General features: G+C 47.7%; 1 protein-coding gene across 1 annotated transcript in view; it reads right to left on the bottom strand.

Annotated features, from left to right (window-relative positions):
* SZT2 (SZT2 subunit of KICSTOR complex) overlaps positions 1 to 17,204 on the bottom strand; it is a 606,663-nt gene that overhangs the window by 54,582 nt on the left and 534,877 nt on the right. Inside the window, exon 66 of the mRNA XM_069227802.1 lies at positions 98 to 178. Within this exon, the coding sequence (XP_069083903.1) occupies positions 98 to 178 (81 nt within the window). The remainder of the gene's footprint in view (positions 1 to 97; positions 179 to 17,204) is intronic.

Below are 17,204 nucleotides of genomic sequence, written 5' to 3'. Positions count from 1 at the left end.
ACTTGAAGACTCACCTCAAGGGATACCAACAGATAGTACTCAGGAGACCTATGTCAGTGTGACCGTCACATCTTTGTGGAGCACATCTTCTACTCACCTGGAAGGCCAGCTCCATCAGGACGATCCCGCCTGGCAGAGCTCTCTGGAGATGGTAGGTGGTGATGGAGGGCCCCGCATTCTGAAGAGAGAGAATCAAGCTTAGAAACAGGATCTCATAACAATATCAGGTGGGGTTGAAGACAAAGCAAGACTATCTGCAACAAATGACTAAAGGACAAGAATGTACAGGTGTGAGGAAAAGCAATAAAAGTAAAGCTGAGCAAAATGCACAATATAACAGTGCAAGCGGACAAAGGAGGGGTTGGGGGCTATGCTGTAAAAGAAGCATAAGTGCTATTAAAACAATAATAAGACATCAAGAAAGAAGCAACTATAGCTGAGAGGGGGGCAAAAGCAAGACTGTAACATTGCAGAAGACTAAGAAAAGTAGACAAATAGGAGAGAGATGTGGGAAGGTGATGATATTTTGTAAGCAAGGTAGGGTAGGAGAGATGTGCCGTGGAGAGAAAATAGAACAGAATAACTATACTAGGAAAATGGCATCTGAAAAATAAGAGAATGAGTGGATATATGATAAAGGTGTAAAGGGCACACAAGGAAAGAATAAAGAGAGAGGAAGGAAATAGTAAAGTGGCTGTTAAGTTAGGAAAAGGAAGCATGGGTGAAACTATACAAGGAGAGAAGCCTAAAGAGATGGGGGTAGGTATTAAAATAGAAGCAAGAGGAGATGAGCAGATTCGATTACAGGGAAGAATAAGGTCCTTACCTACACTAATGTTCTTAGTGGTAGTTATTCTATCTAACCCCAGGTTTCTCACCTTTAGAATATCCACCCGGTGCCTGACCCGGGACATTTTCCAGCAGTCTTCCTCGCACCAACAGGTGTCATTGAGCAGCTACACACCGGCCTGGAAGTGATGGAGCAGAGCTGCATATAAGCGCTACCCCTTCCTGCAGATGCCACTTTCTTGTCTATTCCCTTTCTATGCCCTCAGACAGAGCATTCACTTGTTAGTGACAGTGTACTGATCTCTAACTTGGGACCTTTTTAACTAGTGACCACTCCATAGAATGGGAGCTGGAGGACAGTGAGGAATCAGAGGTTAGTTTGGGTATCCACCAGAAAAAGCATCACCAAAGAAACGTACACTTCTAGTGATACTTCTAACCTCAAACTTACTGCCTTTAGAATAGATACCAAAACAACACCTCACAAAAGTGGAGGGTCTGTGGAGTGAACTTAAACCAAAAAGCTTTGTAGAACCGAGCAGGCGATGTGCTTTTTGCACCAGATCGGCCTGTAAAGGCAGTAGTGCTTCATTAACATAGGCAACAATGCCCACATCACAGACTGGCAGAAGTCGAGGACAGGAAAGCCTCGCACCAATGGCGTTGTAGACATCTTAGCCCTGGTGGAATCTGCTCTCATATCATCAGGGGACTGTTTTTTGGCCTGTGCACAGCAAATTGTGATGCAAAGGACAATCCACCTCAACAGGTCCTCTCCTGCACAGCCGTCCCCCTCCTTGACTCAAGAAAACTCCAGAAAGTTGATTGTCCAGTTGATCAATGGGCACTGGTATGATCGTTCTAAAAACTCAACGCCCTCTTGGGGTCCAACTGATGAAGCCTCTCCTCTGCTTTTGATGGCTGGGATGCAAAGAATGACGGTAGTCTGACCCGCTCATGTGGAAGGGAGTCATAACCTCCGGTAAGAATGCTGCCAAGGTTCTCAATGCCAATTTGTCTGGAAAGAAGGTGGTGTAAGGCAGTAGCATCGAAAGTGCTTGAAATTCACTCATGCAAGAGCTGACATAATCGCAATGAGGAAGATGGTTAAGATGCGCACTGAGTAACTATGCATAGGCTCAAAAGGTGTACACATAATAAATGTCAAGACCAAGGTAAGGTCCCACTGCAGCATCACAAACAGTTTGGGAGAGAATGAAAATGTCACTTACCCAGTGTACATCTGTTCATGGCATCAGTCGCAGTAGATTCGCATGTTTTGCAATAGCTCGCCATCTGGTGTTGGGCCGGAGTGTTACAAGTTGTTTTTCTTCGAAGAAGTCTTTCGAGTCACGGGACCGAGTGACTCCTCCTTTTGTCTCCATTGCGCATGGGCGTCGACTCCATCTTCGATTGTTTTTCCCCGCAGAGGGTGAGGTAGGAGTTGAATTGTAGTAATAGTGCCCATGCAATGGAGTGACTAAGTATGCACCTATTTAAGGTTGAGATGATACATATATAAATAGTTGAAGGTAACTTCCAAACTGCTACAGGCTCCCGGGGAGGCGGGTGGGCACATGCGAATCTACTGCGACTGATGCCACGAACAGATGTACACTGGGTAAGTGACATTTTCAGTTCGATGGCATCTGTCGCTGTAGATACGCATGTTTTGCATAGACTAGTAAGCAGTTATCTCCCCAAAAGCGGTGGATCAGCCTGTAGGAGTGGAAGTAGTCTGAAATAATGTTCTTAATACGGCTTGACCTACTGTGGCTTGTTGTGCGGATAACACGTCTACACAGTAGTGCTTGGTGAATGTGTGAGGCGTAGACCATGTGGCTGCCTTACATATTTCTTGCATTGGGATGTTTCCTAGAAAGGCCATGGTAGCACCTTTCTTTCTGGTTGAGTGTGCCCTTGGTGTAATGGGCAGCTGTCGTTTAGCTTTAAGGTAGCAGATTTGGATGCATTTAACTATCCATCTGGCTATACCTTGTTTTGATATTGGTTTCCTGCATGAGGTTTTTGAAATGCAATAAATAGTTGTTTAGTCTTTCTGATGTTTTTTGTTCTGTCAATGTAATACATCAATGCTCTTTTGACATCTAATGTATGTAGTGCCCTTTCAGCTACGGTATCTGGCTGTGGAAAGAACACTGGAAGTTCCACTGTTTGATTTAGATGGAACGGTGAAATAACCTTTGGCAAAAATTTAGGATTGGTCCTTAGGACGACCTTATTCTTGTGTAGTTGTATAAAAGGTTCCTGTATTGTAAACGCCTGAATCTCGCTTACTCTTCTTAGGGAAGTGATGGCGATGAGAAATGCCACCTTCCAGGTTAGGAACTGTATTTCGCAGGAGTGCATGGGTTCAAAAGGTGGACCCATAAGTCTAGTCAGGACAACATTTAGGTTCCATGAAGGAACAGGTGGTGTTCTTGGTGGTATAATTCTCCTAAGGCCCTCCATGAATGCTTTAATGACTGGTATCTTATATAGGGAAGTTGAATAGGTAGTCTGCAGGTATGCAGATATTGCTGCAAGGTGTATTTTAATGGAAGAGAAAGCCAGGTTAGATTTTTGTAAGTGAAGCAAGTAACCCACTACATGTTCTGGAGTTGTGTGTAATGGTTGTATTTGATTAATATGGCAGTAGCAAACAAACCTCTTCCATTTACTTGCATAGCAGTGCCTGGTGGATGGCCTTCTGGCTTGTTTTATGACTTCCATACATTCTTGGGTAAGTTGTAAGTGCCCGAATTCTAGGATTTCAGGAGCCAGATTGCTAGATTCAGCGATGCTGGATCTGGGTGTCTGATCTTTTGGTTGTGCTGTGTCAACAGATCTGGCCTGTTGGGCAATTTGATGCAGGGTACTACTGATAGGTCTAGCAGCGTTGTGTACCAGGGTTGCCTTGCCCAAGTTGGTGCTATTAATATGAGTTTGAGTTTGTTTTGACTGAGTTTGTTTACCAGGTAGGGAAGGAGAGGGAGAGGAGGAAAAGCGTAAGCAAATATCCCTGACCAGTTCATCCATAGGGCATTGCCTTGGGACTGTTTGTGTGGGTATCTGGATGCGAAGTTTTGGCATTTTGCGTTCTCCTTTGTCGCAAACAAGTCTATCTGAGGTGTTCCCCAGAGTTTGAAATAAGTGTTCAGAATTTGGGGGTGAATTTCCCATTCGTGGACCTGTTGGTGATCTCGAGAGAGATTGTCTGCGAGTTGATTTTGGATCCCTGGTATAAATTGTGCTATTAGGCGAATTTGGTTGTGAATTGCCCAACGCCAAATCTTTTGTGCTAGCAGGCTTAACTGCGTGGAGTGCATCCCCCCTTGCTTGTTTAGATAATACATTGTTGTCATGTTGTCTGTTTTGACGAGAATGTATTTGTGAACTATTATTGGTTGGAAAGCTTTTAGTGCTTGAAAAACTGCTAGAAGTTCTAGGTGATTTATATGCAGTTTTGTTTGATGTACGTTCCATTGTCCTTGTATGCTGTGTTGATCGAGGTGTGCTCCCCACCCTGTCATGGAAGCATCTGTTGTTATTACGTATTGTGGCACTGGGTCTTGGAAAGGCCGCCCTTTGTTTAAATTTATGTTGTTCCACCACAGAAGCGAGAGGTAAGTTTGGCGGTCTATTAACACCAGATCTAGAAGGTGACCCTGTGCTTGTGACCATTGTGATGCTAGGCACTGTTGTAAGGGCCTCATGTGCAGTCTTGCGTTTGGGACAATGGCTATGCATGAAGACATCATGCCTAGGAGTTGTAGTACCATCTTTGCTTGTATCCTTTGTGTTGGATACATGCGTTGTATGATGGTGTTGAAATTTTTAATTCTTTGGGGACTTGGAGTGGCTACTCCTTTTGATGTGTCTATTATGGCTCCCAGGTATTGTTGTACCTTGCGCGGCAGAATTTTGGATTTTGTGAAATTGACGGTGAACCCTAGTTTGAAGATGGTTTGTATGATATGATTTGTGTGATTTGAGCACTTTATTAACGAATGGGCCTTGATTAGCCAGTCGTCTAGATATGGGAACACATGTATTTGCTGCCTTCTTATGTGTGCAGCGACTACCGCTAGACATTTGGTAAAGACTCTTGGTGCGGTTGTTAATCCGAAAGGCAGTACCTTGAATTGGTAATGTATTCCCTTGAATACAAACCTTAGGTATTTCCTGTGCGATGGGTGTATTGGTATATGGAAATAAGCATCCTTGAGGTCTAAAGTTGCCATGTAGTCGTGTAGTTTTAGCAATGGCAATACTTCTTGTAGTGTGACCATGTGAAAGTGGTCTGATTTGATGAAAGTGTTCACTACTCTGAGGTCTAGGATTGGTCTCAGCGTTTTGTCCTTCTTTGGTATCAGAAAGTACAGTGAGTAAACTCCTGTGTTTATTTGTGTGTTTGGCACTAATTCGATTGCATTCTTTTGCAATAGTGCCTGCACTTCTATCTCCAGGAGATTGGAATGGTGTGTTGTCAAATTTTGTGCTTTTGGTGGTATGTTTGGAGGGAATTGTAGAAATTCTATGCAATAACCATGTTGGATAATTGCTAGAACCCAAGTGTCTGTAGTGATTTCCTCCCATGCTTTGTAATAATGACTTATTCTTCCCCCTACTGGTGTCGTGTGGAGGGGGTGAGTGACATGTGAGTCACTGTTTAGTAGTAGGGGTTTTGGGGCTCTGAAATCTTCCTCTATTCCTAGGGAATTGCCCTCCTCTATATTGTCCCCGAAAACCTCCTCTATACTGTCCCTGGTAACTGGACGGTGTTGCTTGTGAGGTGCTGGCTTGTGTGCTCTGACCCCGAAACCCCCCTCGAAAGGGTGTTTTACGGAATGTGCTGTAATTGCCTCTGCTCTGCGGGGAGTAGAGTGCGCCCATGGCTTTGGCAGTGTCCGTATCTTTTTTGAGTTTCTCAATCGCTGTGTCCACTTCTGGACCGAACAGTTCATTTTCGTTAAAAGGCATATTGAGAACTGCTTGTTGAATCTCTGGTTTAAATCCAGACGTTCGGAGCCATGCATGCCTTCTGATAGTTACAGATGTATTAATTGTCCGTGCAGCTGTATCTGCAGCGTCCATGGAGGAGCGGATCTGGTTGTTGGAAATGGTCTGTCCCTCCTCAACCACTTGTTTTGCCCTATTTTGTAAGTCCTTGGGCAGATGTTCAATGAGATGTTGCATCTCGTCCCAGTGGGCTCTGTCATAGCACGCAAGTAGTGCCTGGGAGTTCGCGATGCGCCACTGGTTTGCAGCTTGTGCTGCGACTCTCTTACCAGCTGCATCGAACTTGCGGCTTTCTTTATCTGGGGGTGGTGCATCTCCAGATGTGTGGGAGTTGGCCCTTTTCCTAGCTGCTCCTACAACGACAGAGTCTGGTGGCAGCTGTGTAGTGATGAAAACCGGGTCTGTAGGAGGCGCCTTATACTTTTTTTCCACCCTTGGTGTGATAGCCCTACTTTTGACCGGCTCCTTAAAGATTTCTTTTGCGTGCCGGAGCATACCAGGGAGCATAGGCAGGCTTTGGTATGAGCTGTGGGTGGAGGAGAGTGTGTTGAATAAAAAATCATCCTCGACCTGTTCTGAGTGGAGGCTTACGTTGTGAAATTGTGCTGCTCTAGCCACCACTTGAGAATACGCGGTGCTGTCCTCTGGTGGAGATGGCTTCGTAGGGTATGCCTCCGGACTGTTATCTGACACTGGGGCGTCGTATAGGTCCCATGCGTCTTGATCTTGGTCACCCTGGCTTATGGTGGTGTGAGCTGGGGAGTGTGATGGAGTTTGTGCTGGTGAGACGTTAATCACGGGCGGAGGAGAGGGTGGTGGGGTAACTCTTTTCACCACTTTTGGTTGTGGTGTCTGTTCAGTTTGGAACTCCAACCTTCTCTTTCTTCTAATGGGGGGAAGGGTGCTTATTTTTCCTGTCCCCTGCTGTATGAAAATACGCTTTTGCGTATGGTCCACATCAGTTGATTGTAGCTCTTCCTCAAACCTATGCTTTTGCATTTGGGAGGTTAGCGAGTGCTCTTCTGTATAAGAGCCTGAAGCTGGGTCGCTTGCAGTTTGTTTCGGCATCGAAACCCTGTCTGCGTGTTTTTTCGGCTCATAGGTGACTTTTTTCTTTTTCGGGGCCGAAACCTCTCGGCGTCGATCTTCTTCGGTGCCGCTGTCTCGGCGTCGAGCCGTGTCCACACCGGCATCTCGGTGTTGAGGCTTGTCTCCAGCACTTTCTCGGTCCCGAGAAGGCTGCGTGCCGGTGTCTCGGCCGGAGTCGGACGATCTCGGTACTGTTTGGGCCTTTTTCGGTGCCGACGGTCGGTCACCGAATTTATGGGTGGAGCCGTGGCCTGATGGCAGTGGCGTCCCCTGGGCCTTGTAAATCTTCCTCTGTGTGGTTTTCGACGTCTTACTCACGGTTTGTGTATCGTCGAATCCTTCGGAGTCCGATTCTTGGATCGAAAAGGTTCCCTCCTCTACTTGTTCCTCGAACTCCCGGTGGGCTGTCGGCGCGGACGCCATCTGAAGTCTTCTGGCTCGACGGTCTCGGAGTGTTTTTCGGGACCGGAACGCACGACAGGCCTCGCAGGTGTCTTCACTGTGCTCAGGTGACAGGCACAGGTTACAGACCAAGTGTTGGTCTGTATAGGGGTATTTATTGTGGCATTTGGGGCAGAAACGGAACGGGGTCCGTTCCATCGGCGTTTTTCAGCACGCGGTCGGGCCGACCAGGCCCCGACGGGGGATCGAAAAACTACCCCGAAGGGCACCGGAGCTCTTCGATCTTCGATGCGGTGTTGAATCTAACTACGCCGATCCCGAACGCAACAATACCGACGAAAATCTTCCGAAATTAGCTATCTTTCCGTTCCGAAACTCGGAGCGACAGGAACACGTCCGAACCCGATGGCGGAAAAAAAACAATCGAAGATGGAGTCGACGCCCATGCGCAATGGAGACAAAAGGAGGAGTCACTCGGTCCCGTGACTCGAAAGACTTCTTCGAAGAAAAACAACTTGTAACACTCCGGCCCAACACCAGATGGCGAGCTATTGCAAAACATGCGTATCTACAGCGACAGATGCCATCGAACCATGTGTTTCAAACCTTTAATGAACTGCATTACAACTGGTGATTTAAATGAGGATTGCTGGTGGGGCAAACACAGAAAGGCTAAAAGGGTCGACACTTTGTCTTATAGAGTGCCCACTGCAGAGGTTTGCTGGGCTAAAGAAAGAACAATAGAACATCCTACAACTCTGCTTGCAGGTGGTGAGTGTTTCAGGTACCACATCAGGCAGCTAATGTTTCCCACAGCCTAGCATAGACGGACTTCGTGGGAGGCATCTGGTAATTAATTCCAGTCAAATGCCGCTGCACAATATCTACATATGGAAGTGTACACTGTGGATTGGAAGAATTACTCTGTTCTGTTGCTGAGATAGGAGATCCACCTTAAGTGGTGGCCTGCTAGGAAGACAGACGCTCATGCACAGGAGTTCTGAGTACTACACAATGCACAGATCACTGACACTGTGCGTTCAACTGTGGTAAAAAGATCTAGCCAGGGCTCTCTCTACTGATCATATACACCCTGGGCCACTTTGGGATGCAGACCCCAATCTTGATCTGGTAGTCACCGTCTGCTCTGTCAGCTCAGGCATTCACAAACATACAAAAATGCTTGGTTGCTGCAGTCACCTCCTGAAAGGTAAATCCTCTTGGAACATGGCCTAGGACCCCAAATTGCCCTGCATGTTGCAGTACCACATTGCGGTGGTGTTGCCTGTGAGAACCTGTGGGGAGGAAATGAAAGGTGTCTTTGAACTATCTATACGACGTAAGTGATGGATTACCTTCCTGGGACTAGATAACAAAGCTTGCCTCCCACTGGCAGATCATGAGGACAAACAAAAGCGTCTTGATGGCCATGGTCGCAGGGGAGGAGGAGTTGGATGACTGATGCCACTCCTGTCCTATACAATGCCCTTCATGTGCCTCATCAGTGGTCTCAAGAGGACTCTGCTGTCTCCTGCATCACTGGCTGGGAAGACTGCTATTGTTTAAGGGATAACCTATTGAAATAGGCCTTAAATTTGCATAAGTGATGGAGGAATTGTGTCCCAGGAGCTAAAAGCTCCAAGAACAGAGCTGTGGCGCTACTGTCTTTGAATCATTCTAGCACAAAGTCCGCCTTATCTCCAAAGAGACTAGACGCATCAAAAGTCATGTCCATCAGTGATGCCTACGAATCCAGTCAACCGCAACGAGACGCTCCTTTGAAACATGACATTGGTGCCAATTGCTCTGCTAATGCAGTGCATGATGTCCAGGCTTGCACAAAGAATATATTTCGCTGCATCCTGCTCACCATGGATTGTCTGAGTTGGGGAGTCTCTAAAGTCTTCCAGGACTACCTGCAAGAGCTCGCTGGCCAGGTCACATAAGGCATGTGCCTAGCCGCTTAATAGACTGTTTATGGACCCTTTGCCAAGCTTGCAGGATAAAACAATTGTTTGCCAGAAGCAAGGAGATTAGTGGGAAATGTGTTAAGATTAACATTACTAGTCAAATCCTGCAGAAAAAGAAATTCTGGAGTATGGTGCTGGATAAGGAAATCTGGCTCACGGGATGCAGGCCTGTGTCACCTGGGGCGAAGAAGAACATGGTTTAGACAACGTAGATATCAAGGCATTCATGAGGGCCTAACTGAATGTGAGCAAGGGCTCTGGTGTTTCTGCCCCAGATTGGAGAACCTCATTTAGAACATTTGCCTTAGTCTGAATGGAAGGCAGCTAGCACTTCAGCTGCCTGCTAAACCACTAGAGCAAACAAGGTCCTTTCCTGTGTTGGTAGCCCAGATGGCGAGTAAAGCTCAGTGTCCAGGGATATGTCTAGCCCACTGGTCAAGGTGTAGGAAAGTGTCACAGTTGGCATGGTTACGCCGCCACCCCCCCCCCCCCCCCCAACACGCTTTTTGCCTAGTGTTGATGCCAAATTTGATTGAAAGTGTGCTGGGACCCTGCTAACCAGGCCCCAGAACCAGTGTTCCTGCCCTAAAACTGTTCCTTTGTTCCCACAATTGGCACAGCCCTGGCATACAGTTAAGTCCCTTGTAAAAGGTACTCATGGTACCAAGGGCCCTGTGGCCAGGAAAGGTCTCAAAGGGCTGCATCATGTATTATGCCACCCTGGGGGACCCCTCACTTAGCCCATGCACATTGCCTGGCAGCTTGTGTGTGCTGGTGGGGAGAAAAAGGTAAAGCTGACTTGGCACCCCTCTCAGAGTGCCATGCCCACAAATCGCTGCCTGTGGCATAGGTAAGTCATCCCTCTAGCAGGCCTTACAGCCCTATGCCAGGGTGCACTATATCGCAGGTGAGCACATAGCTGCATGAGCAATATGCCCCTACAGTGTCTACGTCCATTCTTAGACATTATAAGTGCAGTGTAGCCATATTGAGTATATGGTCTGGAAGTTTGTCATTATGAACTCCACAGCACCATAATCGCTTCACTGAATACTGGGAAGTTTGGTATCAAACCTCTCAGCACAATAAACCCACACTGATACCAGTGTGGGAGTTATTGAAAAATGCACACAGAGTGCCTCTTAGAGATGCCCCCTGCATGTTAGCCCAACTGCTAGTTTAGGACTGACTGGCCTGTGCCAGCCTGCCACTTTGAGACGAGTTTCTGACCACATGGGGTGAGTGCCTTTGTGCACTCTGTGGTCAAAAACAAAGCCTGTCCTGGGTGGAGGTGCTTCACACCTCTCCCTGCAAGAACTGTAACACCTGGCAGTGAGCCTCAAAGGCTCAAGTCTCAGATTACACTAGTCTCAAACTAGTGGAGATGCCCGCCTCCCGGACTATGCCCCACTTTTAGCAGCAAGTCGGATGGGAAAATTAGGGAAAACAGGGAGGAGTGACCACCCCAGCCAGGACCACCCCTAAGGTGTCCAGAGCTGAGGTGCAGAATCCTCCATCTTGGTTTGGAGGACAGGGAAACACAGGGATAGGAATGTGCCCCCCTCCCCAAGGGGAGAGAGCACAAGGAGGGTGTAACAACCCTCAGGGACAGTAGCCATTGGCTACTGCCCTCTGACCCCTAACGCCCCTAAATCTAGGATTTAAGGGCCTCCCTGAACCCAGATCACCAGATTCCTGGCGACCTACAAGAAGAAGGACTGCTAAGCTGAAAAACCCAGCAGAGAAGAAGGAAGACGACAACTGCTTTGGCCCCAGCCCTACCGGCCTGTCACCTGCTTCAAAGAACCTGCAAAAAGAACAGCGACGCATCCAGCGGGCCCAGCAACCTCTGACAACTCCAGAGGACCGCCCTGCACCCAAAAGGACCAAGAACTCCTGAGGACAGCAGCTCTGTCCAAAAGAAACCTATAGCTAAGGACTCCCACCTCACACCAGATGCGTGAGTCCTGACCCCTCTGCATGTGACGCCCATGGCCCGTGTCCAGCCATTCAGCAAGAAAGGGTCCCCAGGTGATTGGGGGCAAGAGCCCACCCTGGGTTGACACCTCCAAACCTCCAAGACCACGCCTGCAGAGGGAATCCAGAGGACCCTCCTGACCGCGTGCTCCAGACAAAGATATCTGACGCCTAAAGGACACACTGCACCCGCAGCCCCCAGGCCTTGGAGAACCCGACCCCCGTTGCAGCATCGACCAGCAGACGACACTCTTCTCTGCCGAGCTGTTGGTTTGCTTGAGAAGCCCCCCTGGATCTCATCTGCAGCCTCAGAGTGACCCCCCCAGGGTCCCCTGATAGATTTGCATTGAAAACCCAAAGCCCTGTTTGCACCAGGCCGCCCTAGTGCTGCTACGGGTGTGTGTTTGGTGTCTACTTGGGGCCCGCCAGTCCTCTCTTGGACCCACCCCCTGGTCTGCCCGCTGAGTCGCGGGTACTTACCTGCTGGCCGACCGAATTCCGAGAAGCCCCTGTCTCCAAAGGAGCCCACGTTAATTTGATGCCTCTTTGACCTCTGCACCAGACCGGCCCCGTGTTGCTGGTGGTGGGTGTTTGGGGTTAACCTGAGCCCCCAATGACGGACTACCCAAAACCCGGAGATAGGAACTGTAAGTCGAATACTTCCCTGTAAAACTGTACTATCTGTTCGATGGCATCTGTCGCTGTAGATACGCATGTTTTGCAATAGCTCGCCATCTGGTGTTGGGCCGGAGTGTTACAAGTTGTTTTTCTTCGAAGAAGTCTTTCGAGTCACGGGACCGAGTGACTCCTCCTTTTGTCTCCATTGCGCATGGGCGTCGACTCCATCTTCGATTTTTTTTTTCCGCCATCGGGTTCGGACGTGTTCCTGTCGCTCCGAGTTTCGGAACGGAAAGATAGCTAATTTCGGAAGATTTTCGTCGGTATTGTTGCGTTCGGGATCGGCGTAGTTAGATTCAACACTGCATCGAAGATCGAAGAGCTCCGGTGCCCTTCGGGGTAGTTTTTCGATCCCCCGTCGGGGCCTGGTCGGCCCGACCGCGTGCTGAAAAACGCTGATGGAACGGACCCCGTTCCGTTTCTGCCCCAAATGCCACAATAAATACCCCTATACAGACCAACACTTGGTCTGTAACCTGTGCCTGTCACCTGAGCACAGTGAAGACACCTGCGAGGCCTGTCGTGCGTTCCGGTCCCGAAACACTCCGAGACCGTCGAGCCAGAAGACTTCAGATGGCGTCCGCACCGACAGCCCACCGGGAGTTCGAGGAACAAGAAGAGGAGGGAACCTTTTCGATCCAAGAATCGGACTCCGAAGGATTCGACGATACACAAACCGTGAGTAAGACGTCGAAAACCACACAGAGGAAGATTTACAAGGCCCAGGGGACGCCACTGCCATCAGGCCATGGCTCCACCCATAAATTCGGTGACCGACCGTCGGCACCGAAAAAGGCCCAAACAGTGCCGAGATCGTCCGACTCCGGTCGAGACACCGGCACGCAGCCTTCTCGGGACCGAGAAAGTGCTGGAGACAAGCCTCGACACCGAGATGCCGGTGTGGACACGGCTCGACGCCGAGACAGCGGCACCGAAGAAGATCGACGCCGAGAGGTTTCGGCCCCGAAAAAGAAAAAAGTCACCTCGGAGCCGAAAAAACACGCAGACAGGGTTTCGATGCCGAAACAAACTGCAAGCGACCCAGCTTCAGGCTCTTATACAGAAGAGCACTCGCTAACCTCCCAAATGCAAAAGCATAGGTTTGAGGAAGAGCTACAATCAACTGATGTGGACCATACGCAAAAGCGTATTTTCATACAGCAGGGGACAGGAAAAATAAGCACCCTTCCCCCCATTAGAAGAAAGAGAAGGTTGGAGTTCCAAACTGAACAGACACCACAACCAAAAGTGGTGAAAAGAGTTACCCCACCACCCTCTCCTCCGCCCGTGATTAATGTCTCACCAGCACAAACTCCATCACACTCCCCAGCTCACACCACCATAAGCCAGGGTGACCAAGATCAAGACGCATGGGACCTATACGACGCCCCAGTGTCAGATAACAGTCCGGAGGCATACCCTACGAAGCCATCTCCACCAGAGGACAGCACCGCGTATTCTCAAGTGGTGGCTAGAGCAGCACAATTTCACAACGTAAACCTCCACTCAGAACAGGTCGAGGATGATTTTTTATTCAACACACTCTCCTCCACCCACAGCTCATACCAAAGCCTGCCTATGCTCCCTGGTATGCTCCGGCACGCAAAAGAAATCTTTAAGGAGCCGGTCAAAAGTAGGGCTATCACACCAAGGGTGGAAAAAAAGTATAAGGCGCCTCCTACAGACCCGGTTTTCATCACTACACAGCTGCCACCAGACTCTGTCGTTGTAGGAGCAGCTAGGAAAAGGGCCAACTCCCACACATCTGGAGATGCACCACCCCCAGATAAAGAAAGCCGCAAGTTCGATGCAGCTGGTAAGAGAGTCGCAACACAAGCTGCAAACCAGTGGCGCATCGCGAACTCCCAGGCACTACTTGCGTGCTATGACAGAGCCCACTGGGACGAGATGCAACATCTCATTGAACATCTGCCCAAGGACTTACAAAATAGGGCAAAACAAGTGGTTGAGGAGGGACAGACCATTTCCAACAACCAGATCCGCTCCTCCATGGACGCTGCAGATACAGCTGCACGGACAATTAATACATCTGTAACTATCAGAAGGCATGCATGGCTCCGAACGTCTGGATTTAAACCAGAGATTCAACAAGCAGTTCTCAATATGCCTTTTAACGAAAATGAACTGTTCGGTCCAGAAGTGGACACAGCGATTGAGAAACTCAAAAAAGATACGGACACTGCCAAAGCCATGGGCGCACTCTACTCCCCGCAGAGCAGAGGCAATTACAGCACATTCCGTAAAACACCCTTTCGAGGGGGGTTTCGGGGTCAGAGCACACAAGCCAGCACCTCACAAGCAACACCGTCCAGTTACCAGGGACAGTATAGAGGAGGTTTTCGGGGACAATATAGAGGAGGGCAATTCCCTAGGAATAGAGGAAGATTTCAGAGCCCCAAAACCCCTACTACTAAACAGTGACTCACATGTCACTCACCCCCTCCACACGACACCAGTGGGGGGAAGAATAAGTCATTATTACAAAGCATGGGAGGAAATCACTACAGACACTTGGGTTCTAGCAATTATCCAACATGGTTATTGCATAGAATTTCTACAATTCCCTCCAAACATACCACCAAAAGCACAAAATTTGACAACACACCATTCCAATCTCCTGGAGATAGAAGTGCAGGCACTATTGCAAAAGAATGCAATCGAATTAGTGCCAAACACACAAATAAACACAGGAGTTTACTCACTGTACTTTCTGATACCAAAGAAGGACAAAACGCTGAGACCAATCCTAGACCTCAGAGTAGTGAACACTTTCATCAAATCAGACCACTTTCACATGGTCACACTACAAGAAGTATTGCCATTGCTAAAACTACACGACTACATGGCAACTTTAGACCTCAAGGATGCTTATTTCCATATACCAATACACCCATCGCACAGGAAATACCTAAGGTTTGTATTCAAGGGAGTACATTACCAATTCAAGGTACTGCCTTTCGGATTAACAACCGCACCAAGAGTCTTTACCAAATGTCTAGCGGTAGTCGCTGCACACATAAGAAGGCAGCAAATACATGTGTTCCCATATCTAGACGACTGGCTAATCAAGGCCCATTCGTTAATAAAGTGCTCAAATCACACAAATCATATCATACAAACCCTCTTCAAACTAGGGTTCACCGTCAATTTCACAAAATCCAAAATTCTGCCGCGCAAGGTACAACAATACCTGGGAGCCATAATAGACACATCAAAAGGAGTAGCCACTCCAAGTCCCCAAAGAATTAAAAATTTCAACACCATCATACAACGCATGTATCCAACACAAAGGATACAAGCAAAGATGGTACTACAACTCCTAGGCATGATGTCTTCATGCATAGCCATTGTCCCAAACGCAAGACTGCACATGAGGCCCTTACAACAGTGCCTAGCATCACAATGGTCACAAGCACAGGGTCACCTTCTAGATCTGGTGTTAATAGACCGCCAAACTTACCTCTCGCTTCTGTGGTGGAACAACATAAATTTAAACAAAGGGCGGCCTTTCCAAGACCCAGTGCCACAATACGTAATAACAACAGATGCTTCCATGACACGGTGGGGAGCACACCTCGATCAACACAGCATACAAGGACAATGGAACGTACATCAAACAAAACTGCATATAAATCACCTAGAACTTCTAGCAGTTTTTCAAGCACTAAAAGCTTTCCAACCAATAATAGTTCACAAATACATTCTCGTCAAAACAGACAACATGACAACAATGTATTATCTAAACAAGCAAGGGGGGACGCACTCCACGCAGTTAAGCCTGCTAGCACAAAAGATTTGGCGTTGGGCAATTCACAACCAAATTCGCCTAATAGCACAATTTATACCAGGGATCCAAAATCAACTCGCAGACAATCTCTCTCGAGATCACCAACAGGTCCACGAATGGGAAATTCACCCCCAAATTCTGAACACTTATTTCAAACTCTGGGGAACACCTCAGATAGACTTGTTTGCGACAAAGGAGAACGCAAAATGCCAAAACTTTGCATCCAGATACCCACACAAACAGTCCCAAGGCAATGCCCTATGGATGAACTGGTCAGGGATATTTGCTTACGCTTTTCCTCCTCTCCCTCTCCTTCCCTACCTGGTAAACAAACTCAGTCAAAACAAACTCAAACTCATATTAATAGCACCAACTTGGGCAAGGCAACCCTGGTACACAACGCTGCTAGACCTATCAGTAGTACCCTGCATCAAATTGCCCAACAGGCCAGATCTGTTGACACAGCACAACCAAAAGATCAGACTCCCAGATCCAGCATCGCTGAATCTAGCAATCTGGCTCCTGAAATCCTAGAATTCGGGCACTTACAACTTACCCAAGAATGTATGGAAGTCATAAAACAAGCCAGAAGGCCATCCACCAGGCACTGCTATGCAAGTAAATGGAAGAGGTTTGTTTGCTACTGCCATATTAATCAAATACAACCATTACACACAACTCCAGAACATGTAGTGGGTTACTTGCTTCACTTACAAAAATCTAACCTGGCTTTCTCTTCCATTAAAATACACCTTGCAGCAATATCTGCATACCTGCAGACTACCTATTCAACTTCCCTATATAAGATACCAGTCATTAAAGCATTCATGGAGGGCCTTAGGAGAATTATACCACCAAGAACACCACCTGTTCCTTCATGGAACCTAAATGTTGTCCTGACTAGACTTATGGGTCCACCTTTTGAACCCATGCACTCCTGCGAAATACAGTTCCTAACCTGGAAGGTGGCATTTCTCATCGCCATCACTTCCCTAAGAAGAGTAAGCGAGATTCAGGCGTTTACAATACAGGAACCTTTTATACAACTACACAAGAATAAGGTCGTCCTAAGGACCAATCCTAAATTTTTGCCAAAGGTTATTTCACCGTTCCATCTAAATCAAACAGTGGAACTTCCAGTGTTCTTTCCACAGCCAGATACCGTAGCTGAAAGGGCACTACATACATTAGATGTCAAAAGAGCATTGATGTATTACATTGACAGAACAAAAAACATCAGAAAGACTAAACAACTATTTATTGCATTTCAAAAACCTCATGCAGGAAACCCAATATCAAAACAAGGTATAGCCAGATGGATAGTTAAATGCATCCAAATCTGCTACCTTAAAGCTAAACGACAGCTGCCCATTACACCAAGGGCACACTCAACCAGAAAGAAAGGTGCTACCATGGCCTTTCTAGGAAACATCCCAATGCAAGAAATATGTAAGGCAGCCACATGGTCT

The sequence above is a fragment of the Pleurodeles waltl genome, chromosome 4_1 (assembly GCF_031143425.1).
Source record: "Pleurodeles waltl isolate 20211129_DDA chromosome 4_1, aPleWal1.hap1.20221129, whole genome shotgun sequence".
NCBI lineage: Eukaryota > Metazoa > Chordata > Amphibia > Caudata > Salamandridae > Pleurodeles > Pleurodeles waltl.
The sequence above is the reverse complement of the archived record's forward strand: the minus strand, read 5'-3'. Positions and strand labels throughout refer to the sequence as shown.